Here is a 22,133-nt window from a genome sequence, read left to right as displayed (position 1 = left end):
CACTGGCTCTCTTGATCAGTAGTTACAGTGATTTGTGAAATGAATAATATATTTTGCCTGATGTATCTTAGAAATTCTCGTGGTGGGTTTTCCATCCCCATTCAGTTGAGTCCCTTATAAAGAGACATTATTGTCATTACTCTGTCCCTGAGCTCCCAAGCAAACATACAGCTGCTCCCACACAGTTGGGGGAACCTAAGAAAATCTCTCTGTCAGTGTAAAAATCAAACCATGGAACTGTAGAAATCCATAAACAACTAAAGGCAAAGCACAAATGCTAATCAGCCACCCTTTGACACCAGAGGGAGGAAAAACAAAACTAATACATCTGTAATTAAGAGAAAGCAAGTACAGCAGTGGAAGTACTGAAAGTCAGGAATTTTTGGATCTGCCTCTGAGTTTTTCTGAGGTTTTGGGCAAGGCAGACAACCCTTGCTTTAAATTTTGTATCCAAACAATGAGAAAACTCAATAAGATCTATATCTCCTGAAGAGCTGCTGTGAGGATGGATCACCTCCTGTGGCAAGGCATTTGAAAGAGGGACCTTACAAAATTGCCTTCTGAAGAAAATGGTTTGAATGTATCATTTCATACACTCACAAATGTGTCCCAGCAGCACAGCAACACTGAATTGTAATGTACTCTGCTGTACAGAGCAATCTAAAACATAGTTGCATTGTGTGCTGCTCACTCCACAAGCTGTGCACACATTTGGCATTGCAAGTCCAATTAAAGAAGGATCTCTCTCACATAAACAAAAGTAAATACCATAAGGGCTGACAGCAGAAGTGGCTGTAACTGCACTCAAATGAATTTCCTGAGTTTTGTAAAGACTGAATTTCTCTAGTTTGATTCTTCATTGTTCTTCACCTCTTTCCTGACTTTAAAATGGCCATTTCTAGAGGGACTGTCACTTTGTGCTACCTAGCCTGGTCATGGGCAGCAAATTTCTCCTGACTTTATCCTTCTCTGAAACACCTCCTAAATTCCAGCTGACATTCCTCCAGTGCCGTGCCTCCACTGCCACCTCCTGAACAGGAAGGAAAACTAACTTCTTCCAATTCTGCTTTTCTTTTGAATGTCTGCAGAGGTGGTTTTGAAAGCGCTTTGTTCAGCACACAGAGAGGAGCTGAAACTGCTTTGCTATCTGTCTAGAGAGGCTACATTCTATAAAATCCATTGTAAGGCTTTTACTTCAGAGGGAATTTCTTTATGTATGTTTGATATGAAGGTGGTTCAACGTTTATACACTGCTTTTCTTCTTCAAAAAGGTCCAATTATTAACTTCTGATAGGTTTATTCCTCTTTCAACTGTCAGCTGAAAGCCTGTGACTGAAACCAGTAAATCTTTACAGCTCCCATTCATTATGTTTTCACAATGCACAATAGCTATTTCTACCTTTTCTATTCCAGGTTGAAGATCCTTATTCCTAGCAGGAGGGAACCAAAATATCCTAGAACCAAAATTTTCCTGCTTCCAAAGGTAGCCAGTTCTGAGAATCTCTTCTGCATTAATTTCCTTTTATCCCACTAAATGTGATTTCCCAAAACTGCCCCTGAACTGCTACACCCTGTTAGACACCCTGTCATCCATTTGTAAGGGGAGAGGAAACTAGCAAATGTAAAACCCAGTAAATACATAGAAAAGGCGCAAAAGGCAAGAAAGGCAGAGAGCGTGATCCTGTCACACCCCATCCACTCTGCCCTGCCAGGAATACCAGCCACGGGTTTGTCATCAGCCTTCCAGCAAGAAACTTTCCATAAAATCCAGATGATCTTCCTAGCCACACCTCTTGGATTAAGAAATTAGAGAAAAATTGTAATTATGTGGTACAGTTGGCTAATATCAGGCACATGGATATTTTCTGCCTCTTCACAGGTGCATGTTCACTCTCTGTGAATTTAATTTCATGCTTCTATCTTTTTTCTGCTGCTTGAAGTCTGAGAGAATTCCTCAGACAGTATTAGTGGATGCTGGGAGAACTCTTAATGCTTGGCAGATATTACTGGTTTTTTATAAAAAATAGCCAATCATTTAGGTGCTAAATGAGAAACACTGAAGCAATGGCACCAAAGCCATATTTGGCATTAACAGATTTGGTATACAATGTGAATTATGAGGTTAAAAGATTTTTAAAATGCAGCAGGCAACAAACAGGTGTCAATGCTCTGTATCTTAAGTTTCTCTTCTATCTTAAATTTCTTTTTTTCTTTTTTTTAAAAAAAAAAAAAAAAAAAAAAAAAAAAAAAAAAAAAAGAAACAAGAAAAAAAACCAAGAAGAGGAACAGGATTTCCACTCTAGTGCAAACCAGGTTTAAATGGTTATCTTACTCTTGTTGGCAAATGAATTCTAATGACAATTTTAAAACCACAAATGCTCTCATTTTAGAACAATTTACTAATGTTATTGGGGACTAACATTAAAAGGACAACAGTACTCATTGAATTCTAAGTACATTATACTTTAGCTACTCTAGATTGTGTTTCAGCTGCAAAACCTTGCTGTATTAGAGGTAACACTTGCTAAAATTATTCTGGGAAAGAGCCAGTACGTTCAGGAATTTTTCAATTTACCCATTAACCTTCAGAGATCGCTATTTTCCCCAGATTGCTATATTCCTCCTAGTAGAGAAAGAAAAAAAAAAAAAAATCCCAAGCAACCACAAGTAGAATTTTCAGTTCACCCCAAAATTGCTATTTTCCCTCATCGTGAGCTCCTAAATCTGAACCTTGCGTTGCAGTTGGACTTTTCCCTATTTGGGGGCGTGCTTTTCTTTACTTCGCAACAATCTCTTTGGGCTCATTGAATCCTGCCGGGCTGAGGGCAGGAGGAGCTGGCGATGCCGTTTCCCGGCGCAGCCCCGCGGTGAGTCCGGCCGGGTTTGCCCTGCCAGGCCGTGACTCAGCGCGATCCGCGTCCCACACGGCTCCGCAGCGCCGGGAGCCGCCCAGCCATCCCTGCGGCTGCACACGGCCGAGGGGCAGCTCCGAGCTGCGGGCCGCGGCTGGTAAAGTATTTTATTGCGTTTTTAGCGTTTTCACACAGACACGGCTGGCACAAAGGACTGCGAGCCTGAAGACAGGCCTGACTGCGGAATCACCAAACTGCTTAAACGCTGCGTTTGGAGTTCATTGGAAGGAATTAATTGGCGGTTGGGACTAATTGGTGATTTCCGCACTACTACACGCGTTTGATGAGGCAACAGAGGAGAGCAGGCCCGCAGATCTGCAGTTGCCTCTGAACTCGCCCTCCATGCTTGAACTCCTCCATGAGTTTGGCTTACAAAGCCGTGAAGATTTGGGTAAAGACGCCCAGCATGTGCGGTGGGGCGGCACAGGAGGGCAGGAACACCGCCCCGCTCCCCTCGGAGCAGCCGCCACGGCCGCGGCACCGCCTCAGCGGCGTGGTGCGGGGGCGGGGCCTCGCCTGGGTCTCCCGCCCAGCCGGCGTTTACGCCGTGCGTCTGACGTCACAGCGCACAGACGCCGCGAGAACGAGGGAGAAGGAGGAAGCAGCTTCTCCGCGCTCTCAGCCGCCATTTTGTCTGTGCGCGCAGGGCGGACACGGAGCTCGCTCGCTTTCTGTTCCAGTTGTAAGTGGTGAGGGCCGCCCTTCTTCGTTCTCTTTTCACCTTCGCTTTTTTTCCTCTTTCTTTTCTGTTTCCAGCGGGAACAAAGCAGCGGGGAAACGGAGGGGAGGCAGGGTGGGGGGTGGGGTGGCAGAGCTGTTGCGTTGTCTCCGCGGCGCGGGGCGCATCAGGCGCTGCTTCAGGAGGTGTTGAGGGGGGAGGAGAATTCTCGGCACAGGAGCTCCGTCGAGGTCTCTGCGGAGGGCTGGGGCCGTGCCTGGCGCCCGCCCAGGTGGCAGCGGGGACCGGCCCTTCCTCCCCCGCCGGCCCCGGAGAGCTCCGGGGGAACGCGGCGTGGAAATGGGCTCGGTGCCCCGGCTTGGGCCGGCGGGTGTCCCCTCCGGGATCTGCCGTGTCGGGACTTTGGCCATCCCGAAGGAATAAGCCTTTGACCTCCTCCGGCTGCCAAGATTTTGAGGAGAGGCATTTAGAAATTGCTGTGTAGGCAGCTTACGGCGCGGCTTTTGTGGCCCTTGTGTGTATGGGTCTGTTCGAGAGGGGAACGGCTCCTGCCGGAGGAGCCTTATGGCAAATGTGGGAGTGAAAACTGCCTGCGATATGGATTAGTTCCACATGCTACAGGAATGCATATGTTCGTGGCAGCTGTCAGTATTACATAAGTGAAGTTCTTCGGTGCATTAAATCAGATGGAGCACCGTAGTTAAAAAATTTTAAGGTGGCTTCTAGCGTAAAATGGACTCAGACCGATTCTGACCATTTCCTCCTCATTTAAATGTACTTGGCTCCTTTAGGGCCAAAATTTGTAATTTTTGTCTTAATTTCACTAAAGCTATGTGCATTTGGTTGTAGTTTAGCAGCAGTTACTCTTCGAGCATTTTCTCCAGCTTCCTGTGTCAAATATCCATCCTTCCTGCCCCCAAGCCCTGCTCTGCAGGACAGTTTAATGGTGATTTTATTTAGATAGTTGTTAATTACAGAGCTTTAGTGCACCCCGCCTTCCTCCAAGTAGGGGAAGAAAATCCCAAGCAACCATAAGTAGAATTTTCAGTTCACCTGGAACTGAGTGTGTCTATTTGGAGCTGTGCGCCTCAAGAGTAACTGAAACCTGAGTGTGCTTCAGAGCCTGAGTTATGTAAGGTGAAAATACAGGAAAATGGCTTTGGAGCTGTGTAAGAAGAGAGGAAATTAAAGCACGTGAATGAAACAGCAAGTCGGTGTTAATTTTTCAGATGGTTTTGTTAGTCATTTGCTACATTAGTATTTTTGGATTTTGTTAGAAACTCACAAGTACGATTTTTTTGTAAATCATGCCTCACCCAAAATGTGTACAAGGCACTTATTTTGCACAGTTTGTTAATATGTTTTTGATTTTTAAAACATTATTGCAGATATCTGGTTTTGTTTTTTTTTTTCTTTAATTATCAGCCTCTCACGGATCCTGAAAGTATCAAAAAACCCTTTTCTTTCAGAATAGGCCTGTCATTTGCATGTTCTAGGAGTTTCCAACTTCCTGCCTTCTCTTTGTATAGAAGCATTGTTCTCTGTAAATTTACACTGATTTGCACAATTTACACATGATTTACAGTCATGATTTTTCTGCTCTATTGCTGTCATTGTCTCTAAACTAATGTTCTCACTGTCACTGCTAACTGCAGAAACTTTTTATTATCTTGCATGAATTCATTCTTTGGAATATACTGCAATAGATATAGAAGGTTATTCCTACTTTGAAAAAACCTCCTGCTGCAGATGAGTAAACAAATAACAGTTGGTTTTGTTACATTCTTTAATTCTACAGCCGTGTTTTACTTTGCCTTTTTTTTTTTTTTTTCAGTTGTGCATGTACCTGTTTGAACAAAGAATTCCTGCACCTAACATCCAGCAACAGAAGCTGGTGGGTTTTGTCTTTGGCAAATCAGCTGAGCTGTAGAACACCCGCAGTCCTGCATGCTCATAGGGTGCAAAAGTTGTGACTTGGCTCCAGGGGCTCCAAAGTTGTGTTAATCCATCAGAGTTCACAGTGGTTGTTGCTAAAAGTGACTGTTTCCTAGTGTTCTGTAAATAGTTTAGTGAGAGAAGTTTTTAGACTGATTGTGTATTCTTGATTTTCATGTAGTAACTTTACAGTGCAGTAGGAAGACCTAAATCCAGGTTTTCTTTTTAGAGGATGTTTGGAGAGGAAGGTTTCTTCCAATAGGAGGCTCTTTAAGGATACTATTGTGCTTAGTCACTTGAGAGTTTATTTAAAACAGGCTTTAATGACACGTTTGAAGCTATTAAATGGAGATGAGTTGGCCTATTTAATCTTGATTTGTGTTTCATAACAGCGTTAGTGTTGGGATGGGGGAGCTGTGTCTGCTTGCCAAACCGAAATAATGGGGGGAGGGAGCTGAGGAAAAATGGGCCCTTTCAGTTCTGTCAGACTCGATCAAACTGCCATTGTTGACTTGAACCTACATGTGTGTTCGTTGATTTTTTAAAATTATTATGATTGTATTTTGCAGTGGGAGATGAGGCATTCAAAGCAATCTCATTGCCCTGAGTGGGACGACAGGAGGAGCTGGGATCAGAGGAAGCACAGCAGCAGCCGCAAGCGCAGAAAGAGGTCCCACAGCAGTGGCCAAGAGAGCAAGCACTATAAACCCAGTCGCATTTCAGAAAGGTATTACACTCTGAACTGAGTAGTGCAAATGTTTCTAACCATGTCTAAGTTAAATGTGTTTTCAGGGTAGGAGTTTTTGAATGCCCAGAGTTGTCAGTTCCTCATGGTTTGGCTCACTTAAGACAAGCCTGATAGGTAGTTGTTAACACAGCCCCTGAACTATTAAATAGAAATTGTTGAATAAAAGCAAGTAAATGTTACTAGTTTGTCTCAGTGGTGTCAGTTAAATTTTGGTATTGAATACAATCAATATTAACCTTCAAGTGAAAAGGATGCCTTTTAATGTGAACAAAAGGAGGAGAAGGTTTGTTTAATCATTTAATACAGTGGTAAGTATGAATTTATCTTACTAATTTGGAAGTGATTTATGTTTTCTCGCATACTGCTTTCACTGGAAAGATGTATTTTCTCTGTTTTGTCTTGGGTTTTTGTTTTGGTTTTTTTTTCCCTTGAAAAGATCCAAAGGAATTCTTTTAAAAGCTCATACTCATGCTTATTAAAATGCTGGAAGGAGTAGGCGTACAGCAGTCAGGGAACTGTGCATCAGCAGCTTTCTTAATGGTCTGTTTTCTCTGCAAAAGATCCTTGTTCCAGATCCTCTGAGGTTTTAGTGTTGGTTGCAGAGCACTTAGAACCTTGCTACTTCTCAGTCTCTAGGTTTTATTTAAATCTGGAGCTTTGAAAGTGCAGAAGGGATGATTTCTGTATTGAAGGTAGTTTCTCATGTGACTTTTAAGGTTGTAATGAAGTTGCTCAGTATATTTTAGGAAGTGTTTCTCCTTTTTAAGTCTGAGTTTCTTACTATGCAAACTGTGGTCAGATATTACATTGTTCATGTGGATGGCTGCCATGTATTTGAGACTGACAATGTTGTTAAATTCCTAATAAAGTAACATCAAAAGCTCCACTATTTTTGGGGAGGGAGTCAATTAAAAAACATTTGTGCTGTAAAGACAGATACTGTGTAACTCAGCTCAGGTCACTTATCTTGTTGGAACCTCAAGTTTTTGAAGTGGAGAACATTCACTTAAAATATATTTTCAGTCATTATTTGGACGATAGAGCCATAAATGAAAGAGACCATCATGACCGGAGATATGTTGAGGAGTACAGAAATGACTTCTGTGAAGTGTATGACCACAGGCATTATCACAGAGACTATGAAAAGAGTCACCATCATCACTATAGCAAATCCTCTGGTCGGAGCAGGAAAAGTAGTCATAAAAGGAAGCATAAGAGACATCATTGCTCCAGTCACCAATCGCATTCGGTATGAGTAATTTTTAACTTTATTATTAATGAATTAGTGGTAATAGACTTCTTAAATGAGTGCTAGAGCTGCAATTCCTGATCCACGGTACTTTAAGAAATACATTATTAAAAAGGATTTGTATTTATTTGAGTCTGTTTGTGGAGCATGTGAATATGTTGTTGGTTGAGATTCTTGGATCGTTGTTGGGTGGGGGGTGGGATCATCAGTACTAGCTGTACCTTGGGAATGTAGGTGGTTGGTAGTCAAAATGACTGGGATTGATCTGAAAAATGTTATCTTGAAATTGAAGACACGCAGCTCTCCTCTTTTAAAGTACAGTTGTCACTTAGTTTTGCAGCGTTGAGCTCTGGTTTTTTAGGTAGACTGTGAGGTTCTATCCACCCTATTGCTAAAAGAAATTGAGATGACATGCTTTTTTAACATGAATTACAAGTATGAATGTGCATGTCTGGTAAATGGATGTGAACAATTTTGCATCTAATTGCAGAAAGCTTTGATAAACCCTGTGCCCAGCTAATGGCACCTAATGTCTTATGAGATGGGATAAGTTTGCTGCTTGCCTTCTTTGAAGGTGTGCTCTCTGAATTTCTCATGATTGTCATGATGCCCACTGATGCATCTGCAGTTCCAGGTGTTTTATACCACTTTTCTGCAGTAGAACAGCAAGGTGTATTAGATGATATAATGCAAATTAAGGACTTCAGAGTAATTTTTCTCCCCTTTCTAAACATGGGGGAAGTAAAATTGTTTACATGAGTGGATGTTTTAAGAGTAGAAACATTTCACCTGACTGAGAGCTTAGGTATGTACATAAATACTGGTTTTTGCTATTTGCTAGCAAAGAATTAGAAATAGCAGTGTTGCAGTCTTAATCTGTCTTCAATTAAGCCACTGTTTGAGAGACAAAATTGTGTTGTTTTTTTTTTCTGTTGCTTGTATCACTTTAAGTATTTATCTGAAAATCTGTTCCTTGCCATGTTTTTCTTCTGTAACATAAACTGTGCCCTGTGAATTTCTGGGGACTGAATTTGAAATTGCTCCTGCCAACTGTTCGTGGCCTGGTGTGTAACTGAATGCCTGAATATCTCCCCGCTGAATGAATTGCGTATTCTGCCCTGAATTCACTCTGATATATTGATTGGCTGGACGATCTTGGTGCCGTTTCCAGAAGAGTCACCGAAGGAAAAGATCCAGGAGTGTAGAGGATGATGAGGAGGGTCACCTGATCTGTGAAAGTGGAGACGTTCTAAGAGCAAGATGTATAGAACATTTTTCAACACTTTTAAAAAACTTTTCAGAAAAAAATCTGTTTAGAATAGTATGTCAGAGGAGGGGGGCTAAAGAAATCTCATTGCTCTTTTTGTTCTGTTTTTTTTTGTGCTTTTTTGTTTTTTTGCATATCTTCTTTTCTGTAGAATTTAAATACTGTGTTCAAAAAGTTCCAATTAGTAAATGAACTTGAGATTAGAACAAGAGATAGTTTTTTGGCTAACTGTTTTCATGACTCCTGTCCAATAAAATAATGCATTCTGATGCTGAAATTTAAAGTAATTATGCTTTTGTAATGGCACATTTTAAAATCTACATTAATATGTTCATTCTCGTTTAAGTAGTTATATAATTCTAACTTATCTTTGTTCTTTTTAGATGAAATTGTTGCGACTTTAGGAGAAGGAGCTTTTGGAAAAGTAGTGGAGTGCATAGATCATGATATGTAAGTGTTGGGTTATCTTTATCAGTGGATCTCGTGATAAAAGATATCTAGATCAGAAATTAAAGCTCGAGGACATTTTATTTAAGAGAAAGTCACAGCCCAAGTGCGCTTTTAATGATTGAGGTTGTTGTTTTGTTTCATTTTTCTGTTTCTGTTAAGTCCTGCTGCTGTAACTGGAGAATGTGAGAGCAGCTGAAGAGTGCAGAACTAGTTTGGGAGGCCTTTAAAGGTGGTACAGTGACATACTGAGAAAGTAGTTTTGGTTCTTAGTGGAAGCAGTTTCTGGAAAGCCGTTACTTGGAACTGCTTGAGCTGTCAATTGCTGTCCTCAGTTTTCATAATCAAAATTATCCTTTAAGGTTTTTTTGAATCAACAGTAACCTAGTATTGAGTACTTTTTTAATTAAATGATTGCTTCCATGTGGAGAGCATGTCTGGTGAAGTAGAAGAAACTTAACTGTATTTCCATTAATTCTGTATGTTCCAACTGTTGTTAGAACTCAGACTATTCTAACTGTATGTTTTATATCACCAGTTGTATGACATGGTTTTAGTACTTTTTCCTCTACCTTTGGTTTGTTTGTTCTGTCTTTTCATAAGTAAAGACTGTTCTGGAGTTTGAGGTCATATTGTGAGGGCAGAGAGTGTTCTGAAGTTGTTAGAATTGAAAGAGCTCTACAGAGACAAATTGTCTAAGAGCAAATGGGACAGAAGGAGCTGTGTCTGTGTTCCATTTAAATAACAGCCTTACAGTCTGAATGCGTGCAGGCATTCAGTGCAGGGCAGTTTTCACTGGTATAAACTGCTCATAATCCAAACTCCTGAAATTACTCAATTCCCCTGATTCCATAAGAACACTGGAAAAGAGCCAGCACAAGTTGTGCAAGTAGCAGGAAAAAAAACCTGTCAAATTTTTGTAGTATTTTTTTTTCAAATGAGAACTTTGTTAATTTTTTAATCATTCTGCTGGCAGATTCCTAATGTTTATTCTACTTCAGATGAGATAATAACACTGAGAAGTCATTAATAAAGCATATACTATAAGTATTTGAGAAAGGAAAGATCAGGATTACTTTTTTTTTTTATAAAAACTGTTCTGGTTGAGTGCAGTGTGCTTAAATCAAATTCCCCTAATCCAACTCATAATTCTCCATGACCTTTAATCTTCCTGTGTTTCTTTTATTAAAATCAAGCTGCTTTGGGGCTGTGGGTATTTAACAATAATTGATTCAGTTTGCTATGCATTACTTTCTTTTCAAGGAGAGGAATGCATGTAGCAGTTAAAATAGTGAAAAATGTTGGTCGATACCGGGAGGCAGCCCGTTCAGAAATACAGGTGTTGGAACACTTGAACAACATGGATCCAAGCAGCAATTTGTAAGTATGAAATCTGAGTAGGCAGCATACCAAGGATTTGAGGAAGGTGATTCATTCAATAGTTTTTAATTTGTTTTTTTTTTGTTTTCTCTTTCAAGCCGCTGTGTCCAGATGCTGGAGTGGTTTGATCACCATGGCCATGTCTGTATTGTTTTTGAGCTACTGGGACTCAGTACTTATGACTTTATTAAGGAAAACAGCTTTCTGCCTTTTCATATTAATGACATTAGAAACATGGCCTATCAAATTTGTCAGTCTATAAACTGTAAGTAAATTTCAATACTCCTTTCAAATATATGGGTGTGTTTTGGTTTCTCCATGAATTTAATGTGTAAATTATGGAATACTGTTCTCTTTTTCCTTGTAGTTCTACACCATAATAAACTAACTCACACAGATTTAAAGCCTGAAAATATCTTGTTTGTGGAGTCTGATTACATAGTGAAGTACAATGCCAAAATGGTAAGTTTGTTCTTTGTTTCTCCCCACTTGAGTTGCACTATTTCTGTCTTCATTGAAACTTGTCTTAAAAAAAAGAGACAACAAGTAACTGAAGTTAAAGGTTAACAAAAGAGGAAAAGAACTCTTGTTACTGCAAATGGTCTTTACTCAACTGTTTTGGGTACTGAGATTAAATCACTTTGTTGCCTGCTCTTCTTTCTTGGAGCATTGAGCTGCACAGGAATTAAAGTATTAGGAGGAAGTGCTTTGTTACACATTTTGACAAGTAACTGAAGTTAAAGTAAGGTTAACAAAAGAGGAAAAGAACTCTTGTTACTGCAAATGGTCTTTACTCAACTGTTTTGGGTACTGAGATTAAATCACTTTGTTGCCTGCTCTTCTTTCTTGGAGCATTGAGCTGCACAGGAATTAAAGTATTTGGAGGAAGTGCTTTGTTACACATTTTATGCTAGCTGGTACTTTGAAGCTAATGTGATAATGCCTTTTGCCTAAGCATGCTTTTAAAAAGTATTAACAGCGTTTTGGTTTCTTGCAGAAACGAGATGAGCGCACTTTAAAAAACACAGACATCAAAGTTGTTGATTTTGGAAGTGCGACTTTTGATGATGAGCATCATAGCACATTAGTGTCTACGAGACATTATAGAGCTCCTGAGGTTATTTTAGGTCAGTAAAGACTCTTAAACCTTCTGAAAGTTCATTGCAGTTCATTCGGATGTCTTTACTTCATAAACTGGAGTAGTTATGCATGGTTCTGGTAATCGGTTGTCTCTCAGGTGGTGGGGGTACAATTATTGAGAGTAAACAGTAAAAGTACTCTAAAACCAGAAACAAGCAGCAGGGTTTGAGGAGGGCATGGGGAATAAGTTGGGCATCAGTAAATGTGTGGAAACTGGGCATGTGCTTTGTGGGTTACACATTTTGAGAACATATTAAAAAGTAAAACAAACTTTGCCTATTTTGCAGCATTGGGATGGTCTCAGCCCTGTGATGTGTGGAGTATTGGTTGTATTCTGATTGAATATTACCTGGGATTTACAGTGTTTCAGGTGTGTATGTGAGCTTAAATAGAATGTGGTTCTTAGAGACTACTGATTTTAATCTTTTAATGACATGCACTTAACTGTGTAAAAGGCAGAACCCGTGGGCTTTTAAGGATTATATAGATGAGACTGGAAAACCAGCATCCATACAGAAAAACATTACATCTTGGATATCTCCTTCAGAGTATCTAAGATGACCTTTTCTGGCATTTTGAGTGAAGAAGACTGTCATGATACTGCTGGAATTAAGAGTAAAGAAAGCACTTGTACAATACTTGGTTTATGAACCGTTGTTCAAGGGTCATCCTCACTGTGGAAAGTGTTATATAATCTACATTGCATAATCTGTTTTTAATAATTGAAAGTGGCAGAGTTTAAAGATATTGTGACAGGGGTCTGGCAAAAGCTTGTTGCAGTTTGATTGTTGTTACCAAGTGGCTCAGAGGAGAAAAATGTGCTAAGCGCTTTCATTGCTTTTTCCACACAGACTCATGATAGTAAAGAACACCTGGCTATGATGGAAAGAATACTGGGGCCTCTGCCCACTCACATGATCAAGAAATCCAGGTATGTTCATTGTGGAAGTGGTAAGTTGCCTAATATTTTCTCTTACAAGAGAAATTGCAAAGTTGCCAATGTAAACTGTGAGTTGCTGCAGATCAACAGAGATTCATAGGCAACCTTAAGTAGTTGACAGTAGTCCTCTCTTTTCTGATTTCTGATACAGCCTCTTGAACTGTAACTTGAGTATGAATATTTCTAAGTTTTTAAAGCTAAGTTTGGTATGGTCACCAGAACAGTACAAGACATAATTTTTTCTTTAAAGTCTCAGAATGAAAAACATGTTGTTATCACAATAATTACTGCAAGGAAGAGGAGGGTGCTTGCTTGCTAATACAGCTGTCATTCTCTTGTACTGCCCCTCCATATCCCCAGACATGTGCTTCAGTGATCTTTCTGTCTTCCTCAAAGATAACTCCATGCAGCAGGAGTTTCTCACTTCCACGGCAAGGAGAAGCAGCCAGCACAGGGTTCTCCCCTGACCCCTCTATAGCCAAAATTTACAGCTCCTGGGATCTGATGGTCCATTTTCTTTCTTACATAAGCTGTCCTCTTGCCAGCTCATGTAGATAATTCTGTAACTCATGTTAGAGTAGAATTCCAATAATTCTGGGTTGGGTAATGTATATTGTATGTTATGGTTGTCCAGTAGATTATAATATTATAGTGCATTTTGAAAAACAGGAAAAAGCTTGGAAAGCAGTAATTGCAATAGATTCAAGTAATACTAAAAAAAAAAAAAAGCTACTGTGTTCTAGTTATTGTGGCAGCAATAATAAAAACCCAGCAGATCTCTGAGTAAATGCACACTAAAAGAAATGTTAGCTCCCAAATGCAGATACATGCAAGAGTACTTAATGGTGTTTTAGAGCTTCTTGGTAAAGCATCTGCTTGCTGTGTGCACTCACACCAACTTGCTGTTATTTCCCTTGTCCTGCAGAAAACATTATTTTCACCATGACCAGTTGGACTGGGATGAGCACAGCTCTGCAGGCCGGTACGTCAGGAGACGCTGTAAGCCTCTGAAGGTAGGAGACAGCATTTTTATTGCTCTGCTAGACTGCAGTTGTGAAAGCTCTCTCTAAAATACCTCCTGGTTTTTTTTCTTTCAGGAATTCATGCATTGCCAAGACACAGATCATCAAAGTCTGTTTGACCTTGTTCGCAGAATGCTGGAATATGACCCAGCCAAAAGAATTACTCTTGATGAAGCCTTGCAGCATCCTTTTTTTGATCCATTAAATAAATAAATTCAATGATCTTCTATGCTTCTTCAAGGAGATTTCCTAGACTGTGTCAGTCAGTCAGCAGAGGTTGCATGAAACTTTTGTAAGCTTTAAATTATTTTGTACAGTTAAGTCTGTAAATAATTACATATGTTTTGTATAACTGTTATGTTTACCTTGTTGAGCAGTTGTAGTCTTATGGGTATCAAAGTGAAAAATAAAAGTAATTTTCATTTTTGAAAGTCTGCACCACTCTCCTTTTACAGATGATGCTAGTGGACCCCCTGACTGTAGGTGAGGACTTTTGGGCTAGCTGAAGGAGTTCTGGAAATATTCTCTAAAACTTCCTTTTGTTAGTCTTGAAGAAAAGATCCACCTAGTTATGCTGTGTGTGACAGTTTGATGGCATTTTGAAACACGGTTGGGAACAGTGTATATGCTAAGTAGGTAGCTTTTGTGGGTCACCTTTTTCCCAGATTTTCTGTTACATAGCGTGCCTTGCTCCCCAGGTAGCTAATTAACTCTTGGAAACTTGTCTGATGCCTTCAATTTCAAGTATTCATAGCTAACGTTTTTAGTTAAGATCTGTAAAGTAACATTTCCTATTTTCAATATTGTTCCTAGTCATTAAAGATGAACATATTTTCATAAGTTTTTAGAAAGATTGTATTCCTGCAGAGAAATATGGCATAAAGTAACATTTCCTATTTTCAATATTGTTCCTAGTCATTAAAGATGAACATTTTCATAAGTTTTTAGAAATACTGTATTCCTGCAGAGAAATATGGCGTGCCACAGAATTGTGGCATATTTAAGCTCTTGCAGTAGTGACATCATTCTGAAATCTTTGATGTGTATTTCTGTGGAGCTTTATTTGTAGTTACCGGTAAATTAAGTGGCCTTGGGAACTGAGAAGTGCTGGCACTGAGACTGTACAGGATGGAGGCAGCTGGGTTCTCAACTGTGGCTGTGAGCTCTGGTACTGAGTTGAGAAGAAAATGGTGCAACTTTCAAGTCCCATTAATGTACTTCAGTAGTTTTGGGGTTTCCACATCTATAAGTTGGTGGTTTTTACTCCAACTCCCTTAATCCATTTGACAGTGTATGGGTAGCTTGCTGAGCAGTAGGAAGGGAGCCTTCCATGGAAAAGTTCCTTCTGACTGTAATAAGGAAGTTTGGGCAATTTATTTTAATCTTTACTGCACAAGTCTTTCTTCAAAGGAAGGAAACGAAATTGTTTTGGCTCCACAGGAGCCTGACTTCAGGTTTTGTGCTTGCTGAGTTAGCCCTAATACACAGTAAGGTTTTAACCTGATGTTGAGGAGGCTTCATTTGCAAGAGGCTCCAGACGTGCATATCTCTGAGCTGGGGGTACAATAGAGCTGGGCCAGGCTTTGAAAGCTTATCTTCTGTTACTAGTGCCACCTCCTGGGCTTGGTTACAGCTCATCACAGCCACCTCCTTTCCTTGGATGTTGGTGTTGATGACATTGTTTCTGCTTGGCATGACAGAAAATGTAACAGTCTGTGCTATGCAGGTCAGCTCAGTAGGGCTGAGCAGGACAAGAATAAATTCCTTCACTTCTTCCCACAGAACTTTCAATCCCACAGCTTCAGAGGCAAAGCAAGGACTTGGCTGAGTATATCAGCTAAGCAATGCAAATCAAAGGCAGATGGGGGGAGAAAAGTTTATATGCTGCTATAACAATAAAACTGTAACCATAAAACAGTTCTATCTGGGAAATTAGGGAAAGATGGTGGGCTCTTGCTTACAGAGTGCTTCTAGCTGTTGATGTAGGTACTGAAATTTGTTGTGCTGGGTAAAGGAGATATAGCTTAGCCCTGTTATAAAGCCATCTTTAAATTTACTTTTCTTCCAGTAAATTTAAAAGTGCTGTCAGGATTAATGTGACACCTGCCGCAAAGTACCAGGGGCTTTTGCAGGCCTCGTAGCACCTACAGCAGTGTTGGTCTGCTGGCACACGAGCCCAAGGCCCCTGAGTTCCCCAGGGAAGCTGTGTGGGGCTCTGGGCAGCACTCGGGCAGGGTCTGGTGCTGCAGGGCTGCCCTTGGTGCTTCTGGCTTTAGCAGGGGATGGATTTTATGTGCACACACCACCACCCCCATTCTCTTCTTCATATTTGAAGTTTAATCTTTGCATGTTTGGCTCAAGCTATAGCTGTTAAATAATTAGAAGAGCATTCCCATCTATTTCTACACTTCAGATTTCCACCTATTGTACATTCACAATATGGTCTGTGACTGGGTCAGCCAGGCAGACCGGACTAACAGTGCATTTCCACAGTGCCCCAGTCACACTTTTTACTAAACAAAGAGGACAAGCCAGAGTAAAACTGTCTTTTAAGTGGACAGCCCAGGCTTCATCACACTGAAGTGTGTGAGATCTAGGGCTCTGGAACCTGAGGGAAGAGTTGAGCTCAGGGCTAAACTGCATGGGAGCGGCATTTGGATTTCTGGGGCAGGAGCTCATCTGCTGCAGGAGTGATCAGTCCTGCCTGTTCCTTCAGTGTCTGGATATCAGGGCTGCCTGGAGGACTCAGGTCACACAGGACCAGATGCTTTGCATCCGAGCATCTCCCCAAGATGATGGCACTGTGTGTGTTCTACTGCTCTCATGGAGCTTCTAAGGAAAGTCTTGGCATGCTCATACAAATGAGAGGGGGGAAAGGAGGTAAGAAAGAGGGTCTCACAGAAACAGTTTTCTTTTTATCTTCCAGATATGTGAGAAAGCAGAAACTGGTTCTCAGCACATGCTATGGATTTACCTCGTTTAACTGCTTTGCAAATAGCTACAAGAAGCCAGTTTCTATCCCTGTGTGTTTTATTAACACACTTAATTAGAAGCTGACATTGGTAATGTTACTGACATTGTAGCATTTCCTAACTGTCCTAGGCTTCAATAATCTATTCTAGAATTAAGAATTACTCCTTGAAGGGCAAGTGTGTGTGTCCAGGGGGCAAAGGGTACACTGAAATTTGTATGCCATGTGCATAGAATCTATACAAGAATTAAGCTGCAGGAGGATGTTTTATAGGTGAGTTGTGATACTCTGTGTAAGAGCAAGGAGGAGGGATGACAGACTACGTGGATGCTTGGAGCTTATGCGTGAGCAGTTTTCTATCGTTCAAAAGCTCACGAAAGTGGATGAAGCACTCCGCTGAGATAACAGTGAGTTACAGTGCATGGTGGGGTTCTTCTCTAAAACAGATCGCGGTGCAGACGGGCAGTAGGGCAGAAGGTACAAAGCTCCCGGGCGGGTGACGCCTCTCGCAGGTCGCACGCTCCAGGGGAGCCGGGGCCGGGCGCAGCCGCCGCCCGCCCGCTCTCCCGGGCAGCGGCGCCGCCGGCGCGGCGGGCACCGCCACCTCCGCGCTGTGCCTGCTGCTCTCGCTCACCGCCGTGGCCGTGTGCCTGCTGCTGGGCGCCAAGACGGCGGAGCTGCAGGGCCGGCTGGCCGCGCTGGAGGAGCGGGGCGCCGCCGGCCACGGGCCGCTGCTGGACGCGCTGCAGCCCCGCGTGGAGCAGCTGTTCCGCGAGGTGAGTGAGACGCGGCCCCGCGGGCGACAGGGTCGGGGAAGGCGTTCCGGCCCCGCTCCGCCGTAGGGTTCGCTCCATGTGTCACCGGCTTCTCATCCTCTGTGAGAAAACTTACTCCCTTCTACCAAACTTTCCCCTTTTTGCTGCCGTTCCCATGAATCAGGCGTAGGGCGAGGCGTGGCAGAGCCCACCTTGATTAGCCCAGGCGAAGGTTAGAGGACGCGCGACTTTCCCCTTATTCTATTCACTGACACAGGTAATCCGAGTACTTCAACTATTTGTCTTGGGATTTAATGGACCATAATTTCCTTGTTAGAAATTATGAACATGATCCCCGCTATCTGGACTCTCTGTCATAGACTATTGTGGTCTGGCAGTGCAGAAGTGATTTATGGCAGGCAGAGGAGACCCGCCACTTGTTACTTCACTTTCAGTCCTGGGGTTTTCTGAAATTATTCAATAAATATTTCTGTGCTGAACAATTCCGCCTACTTGGAGAACTATTATCCACATTGATGCCCTTCTCAGTGCCTGACTAAACCAAATCTCTGGGAGAAGTTACACTTTATCCCAGGGTTATCTTTTTCCCGATTCTGGTGTTTAGGTTTGGGGCTTTTTACAGGCAAGGGGGACGTGAAGGGCTCCATCACTCATAGGAAATGCTTGAAGATCCCACTGTTGGTCACTGGATTTGTATAAACATAGGTTCATAAAGTTCAGCAAGATTCAACACGGCTTGTGGGGCTGCTGAGGGGCACCCCTGAGTGATCAGTTCTGACATCTGGGAAAAGTTTTACACCAGGATTTTATTAATGGCCTGACTGCGGTGCAAAACATGCATTTAAACCCTGACAGCCACAAAGCCTAAATCACGCAAAAATGTGTGTGTGAAGCTCTGTGAAAGCTCTGGGGCTGTGAGCAGGGACAGAGGCAGTGCTGGGGGCATGAGACAATTCCTCATGCCTTGTGTTGCTGTCGGAGCTAGGGTGAGGGTATTGCTGGCACCACCACAGCATGTCCTTTTGCCTGGAAACTTGGTTGCATTGATGTGCCTCGATAAAAGTGAAATGTTAAAATATTTTTGTGAAAACCCTGAATACCAGACCAGGGGGGGTGCCTGTGAGGCACAGTCACAGCCTCTAGTTAATGTCTGTTCTCCAGGCAGGAATTAGCCTGCCGGTTGTGGCAGTGGTTCTGTTCCAATTACCCCAATAAATGTGCTTAGCAATGGGAATGGTTTCTGTGGCACTGCCTAAGATCATGTGCAACCTCTTGCTGAGATTTAGTTAAGTGTGGAAAGCTTGTTTTGTACTGGGAATGCTCAGATGGAGTTTGTACAGGGGAAAATAAAGCAAAACCACATAATTGGGTTTCTAATGGAAGAGTGAGCTTGTTGAAACATTTAGTATGACCAAACTTTTGTCAACGCTAAAGCAAATTTTGAATCAAGCAACATATTCGAGGAATCCATAGTAGTAATTGCACTATCTATTAATGGTCATTTTAAATAAACCTCTTAATTTATGGTAAAGTTTCAGAAAGTGTTTCTTGCCCAAACTCTGTTACATAAGACCGCTCACTTGTCAAGGAACTGCTGCCCTTTCTGTGCTTGAGAGTTTCTGGAGAGTGAGAGAGTATTTCCATCGTCATGAACATCAACTGATGCCTGGGGTCAGTTTTTTTGTTAAATTCTGTGCTGGTCCTCCTTTGAAGTTTACCACAGTATTTCAGAAGTGAAACCAAAGCTCCATACGCTCTCTGTGCATGACCCAGCATCCTTTGTTCTCTGCCACGACCCAAAAAGCTTTACTCCATGTACCAATGGAGGGGTTTGCTGGCATAATTTATGGCAGAGCTGTGTATAGACAGCAGCAAATACAACACCAACACACTGGCTCTGTTCCTTTTAGTGCTGTTTAAATGTTTGGCAAGTAAGAGAGGATAGGAAATAATAAAGGAAGGGTAAGTGTGTAGTTAAGGTAATGAAAGCCAATTTGCACAACAAGAATTTAGTTTCTGGCTCTCTGACAGGCATGCGTGTAACTCTGGAGAAATTGCTGATTTGACTGTGGCAGGACCTTGCCCTTCCCTTGCCTTTCCCATTAGTGGGACGTGCTGCAGGCTCCTGCTTTGGTGCCCTCTGAGACATCGCCAACAGCACGGTCCAGACGTGGCAGCATCTCCACTTGCTCTGTGTCAAAAGCCCCAACTCCAAGTGTGTAGTTTTCACACTGGAGGGAAAATATTAACAGGAGGATTATAGAAACATCCAGTTGTTGTAAACAAAGCCGGACCATTTTGTTCACAAAGGATTTATTGTCCGCAGTGTCCAGATTAATCAGTTTCATGACAAGAACAATTCAATGGGAGAACAGAGGACTCGCTCCAGGATTCAGATCTCTGCTGTTCTCAGTGATGCCTGCTGAACTAAAAATGTGGGAGAGCTTGTTTTCATTTCCTTGAGCATCTTCATCATTGAAATTACTTTAAAAGTAAACAGATAGAACTTGAGCAGCTCTGTAACATTTAGACTGCAGGTGGCTGTCAGAAAAATCTCCTTAGATGTTTTTTTTTGCTGCATTTTCTCAAGGAAAGTGTATGTTTTGCAGAAGGCAGCTGGATTGTTCTGGTATTTATACTTCCCTTAGGACAACTTCTCTGTCAGGTGCTATGAAACCATGTTGATACTTTCAGGACCTCTTAGCGTCACATCCAAGCAGATAGAGGAAGCATAGGATTTCAACAACAGATAAAACTATTTAATCCTCAGAATAAAAAGAAAATAACCTAATTCACAAGTAGCCTAATTCCTGAATAGTCCACAGTGTTCAAATATTTGAAAAGGGACTGGGTCATCAGTTGTACAATATCAAGTCTTAACACCCTAAACTGTAAAAGTACTTTGAATTTTCTCTTTGAAATGTAGGGACTCCAGTTATCAGATTATTAGTTTGTCTTTTGGCAAGTACTTTAGGTAGGACACGGCATTCCTGGAGGACTTGAGAGAGTGAAGATTGTGGGTGAAGATGAGCTGTTCCCACCCTTGCTGGGCTGTCCCAGGCAGGGAGTATGCCTGAGCTAATGTAATGTACCTGTCATCAGGCTCATTAACTTGGGCTTGGCAGGGGGCTAAATGCAGGCATGAACAGTCTGCTTGGCTTAGGAGCAGCCAGAGCGTGCACACATCTGCCTGCAATATGCCACGTAGACACTGCTCTGGTTTCGTGAATTTTTATGTGTTCTGGTTATCTCATTGATGGGCTTTTCACTTTGGGGATGGAAACACTGGGCTTTGGGTAGGCCTGAAGGTGGGTGAGCACTCCAGCCTTGACTGTCCTTTACCTCATCCCTCTGCTAAAGAAACCTCTAACACTCCACAGAGCATGAACTTTAAGTACAAAATCAACCAAATCAGGTCAAGTTTGAACATGGGACTTGGAGCTCGGGATGAATCCTGCAACGGAGCTTTGGGATGTGCAGGAGGAGTGCCTGCCTGCTCCCTCTGAGGGCTGTAGGCTGCCACTTGCCCATAAACATTTAATATTTACGTGCTACTGTGGCACAGGACATCATCCAAGGAGCTGAACATCATGGGATGAAGCCATTACCCCTCCCTGGAGGGAAGCTGGATGGTTTGCGTGTTGGCATGCGTGCACGGTCCGTGTTTAGGTGTAATGAAGTCTCTAAAGGGCTGTTTTCATTCCCCCTCCAAACAGAAACTCGGCGAGGGACTGGCGAAGCTGCGGACGGCGCGAGAGGCTCCCCCAGACTGCGTGTGCCCCCCAGGTAGGTGCCAGGTACCAGCTCAGCCCGGGGCCACCCAGCCACTGAGCTCCTCCTCTCCTGTTTTACATGCTCCTTTCCACGGAGGAAAATGTGTTAAGAAGTGTTTTTCCCCAGCTGAAGCACTCCAACGTCTCCCAGTGCCTTGCTTTGGCCTGTTTACAGATCAAGGAGTTTGAGGTTTGGACAAAAGCGACTTTTGGCTATAAGAATAAAAGAGCGAAGAACTTGACTGGGTTGTGAGCCCCGGGTGTTGGGCCAAAACAATTTAGAAGTAGTAACAAAATCACTGGGGCTTAATGCAAGTGTGATAATTAAAAGCTGCAGCCTCTCTGCCTTTTCGGAGGGCAGGATTTCTTTTGCTGTAGGAAAGCTGTCACCGATTGTTTAAATTTCCTCCCAGAGTTTAATGAACTTCTAAAACCGTCAAAACTTCCTGTTCTGCTGTGGAAGTGCATGCTCCTTAGAAACAATAAACAGCTCAGATTAGTTTGTAAAGGAACCTCATTTATTGAAATGTTCTGTGAAGTGCTCTGCTGTGAGTGGCTTTGAGCTGGGGCACCTCGAGCCTTTATTTTCTTTTTTCTTTTCACAAAAGTAGTGAGAGATGGGTGAAAGATGTGCAGTGCTTTGATGCAGGAGAATTCGCAGTGTTACAAGAGCTTGCGAGCAGCAGAGTTCCATTCTAGTTTTAAAGAAAACAAACAAACAGTAAATGCTACATGGGGATGGCAGAATAGGCAAAGGGGCAGGGTCAATTTCCCCTGCCACCCTGGATACAAATCCTGCCAAAACACGCAGTGTTAGTCCATACTCACAGGAAAAAAAAAAAAAAAAAAAAAAAAAAAAAAAAAAAAAAAAAAAAATTTTTCCCCCTTTTAAAA

The 22,133-nt window shown here is 42.1% G+C and overlaps 2 protein-coding genes across 4 annotated transcripts in view; both read left to right on the top strand.

Annotated features, from left to right (window-relative positions):
- The first annotated feature begins 3,046 nt into the window (after window positions 1-3,046).
- CLK4 (CDC like kinase 4) lies at window positions 3,047-14,150 on the top strand. Of its 3 annotated transcripts, none has more exons than XM_041482177.1 (14): window positions 3,053-3,594; window positions 5,426-5,485; window positions 6,096-6,253; window positions 7,298-7,523; window positions 8,695-8,785; window positions 9,174-9,240; window positions 10,501-10,617; window positions 10,716-10,882; window positions 10,985-11,079; window positions 11,615-11,744; window positions 12,045-12,127; window positions 12,609-12,688; window positions 13,623-13,710; window positions 13,795-14,150. In XM_041482177.1, the coding sequence occupies exons 1-14, from the start codon at window positions 3,271-3,273 to the stop codon at window positions 13,930-13,932; spliced, it is 1,824 nt and encodes a 607-aa protein (XP_041338111.1). In that variant the 5' UTR covers window positions 3,053-3,270; the 3' UTR covers window positions 13,933-14,150. The 3 variants fall into 3 exon arrangements, with proteins under 3 accessions (XP_041338112.1, XP_041338111.1, XP_041338113.1); XM_041482179.1 differs by having other exon boundaries at window positions 3,471-3,601; XM_041482178.1 differs by lacking the exon at window positions 5,426-5,485 and having other exon boundaries at window positions 3,047-3,594.
- A 2,851-nt stretch (window positions 14,151-17,001) lies between these two features.
- Window positions 17,002-22,133, top strand: part of COL23A1 (collagen type XXIII alpha 1 chain) — a 173,972-nt gene continuing 168,840 nt past the window's right edge. The window contains exons 1-3 of the mRNA XM_041482214.1: window positions 17,002-17,097; window positions 17,203-17,466; window positions 21,183-21,252. Coding sequence (XP_041338148.1) covers window positions 17,002-17,097; window positions 17,203-17,466; window positions 21,183-21,252 — 430 coding nt within the window. The remainder of the gene's footprint in view (window positions 17,098-17,202; window positions 17,467-21,182; window positions 21,253-22,133) is intronic.

The sequence above is a fragment of the Pyrgilauda ruficollis genome, unplaced genomic scaffold (genome assembly GCF_017590135.1).
Source record: "Pyrgilauda ruficollis isolate IOZ18807 unplaced genomic scaffold, ASM1759013v1 scaffold57, whole genome shotgun sequence".
NCBI classification, from domain to species: Eukaryota; Metazoa; Chordata; class Aves; order Passeriformes; family Passeridae; genus Pyrgilauda; species Pyrgilauda ruficollis.
Note: the sequence above shows the minus strand (reverse complement) of the source record. Positions and strands in the feature narration are given on the sequence as shown.

Bases quoted from the DNA above. Each gene is read 5' to 3' on its own strand.
- CLK4 (XM_041482177.1), top strand. From the start codon at position 3,271: ATGAGTTTGGCTTACAAAGCCGTGAAGATTTGGGTAAAGACGCCCAGC. The intron at 8,786-9,173 runs GTATAGAACATT...TGTTCTTTTTAG, and splicing joins AGACGTTCTAAGAGCAAGAT to ATGAAATTGTTGCGACTTTA. The intron at 12,128-12,608 runs GTGTGTATGTGA...TTTTCCACACAG, and splicing joins TGGGATTTACAGTGTTTCAG to ACTCATGATAGTAAAGAACA.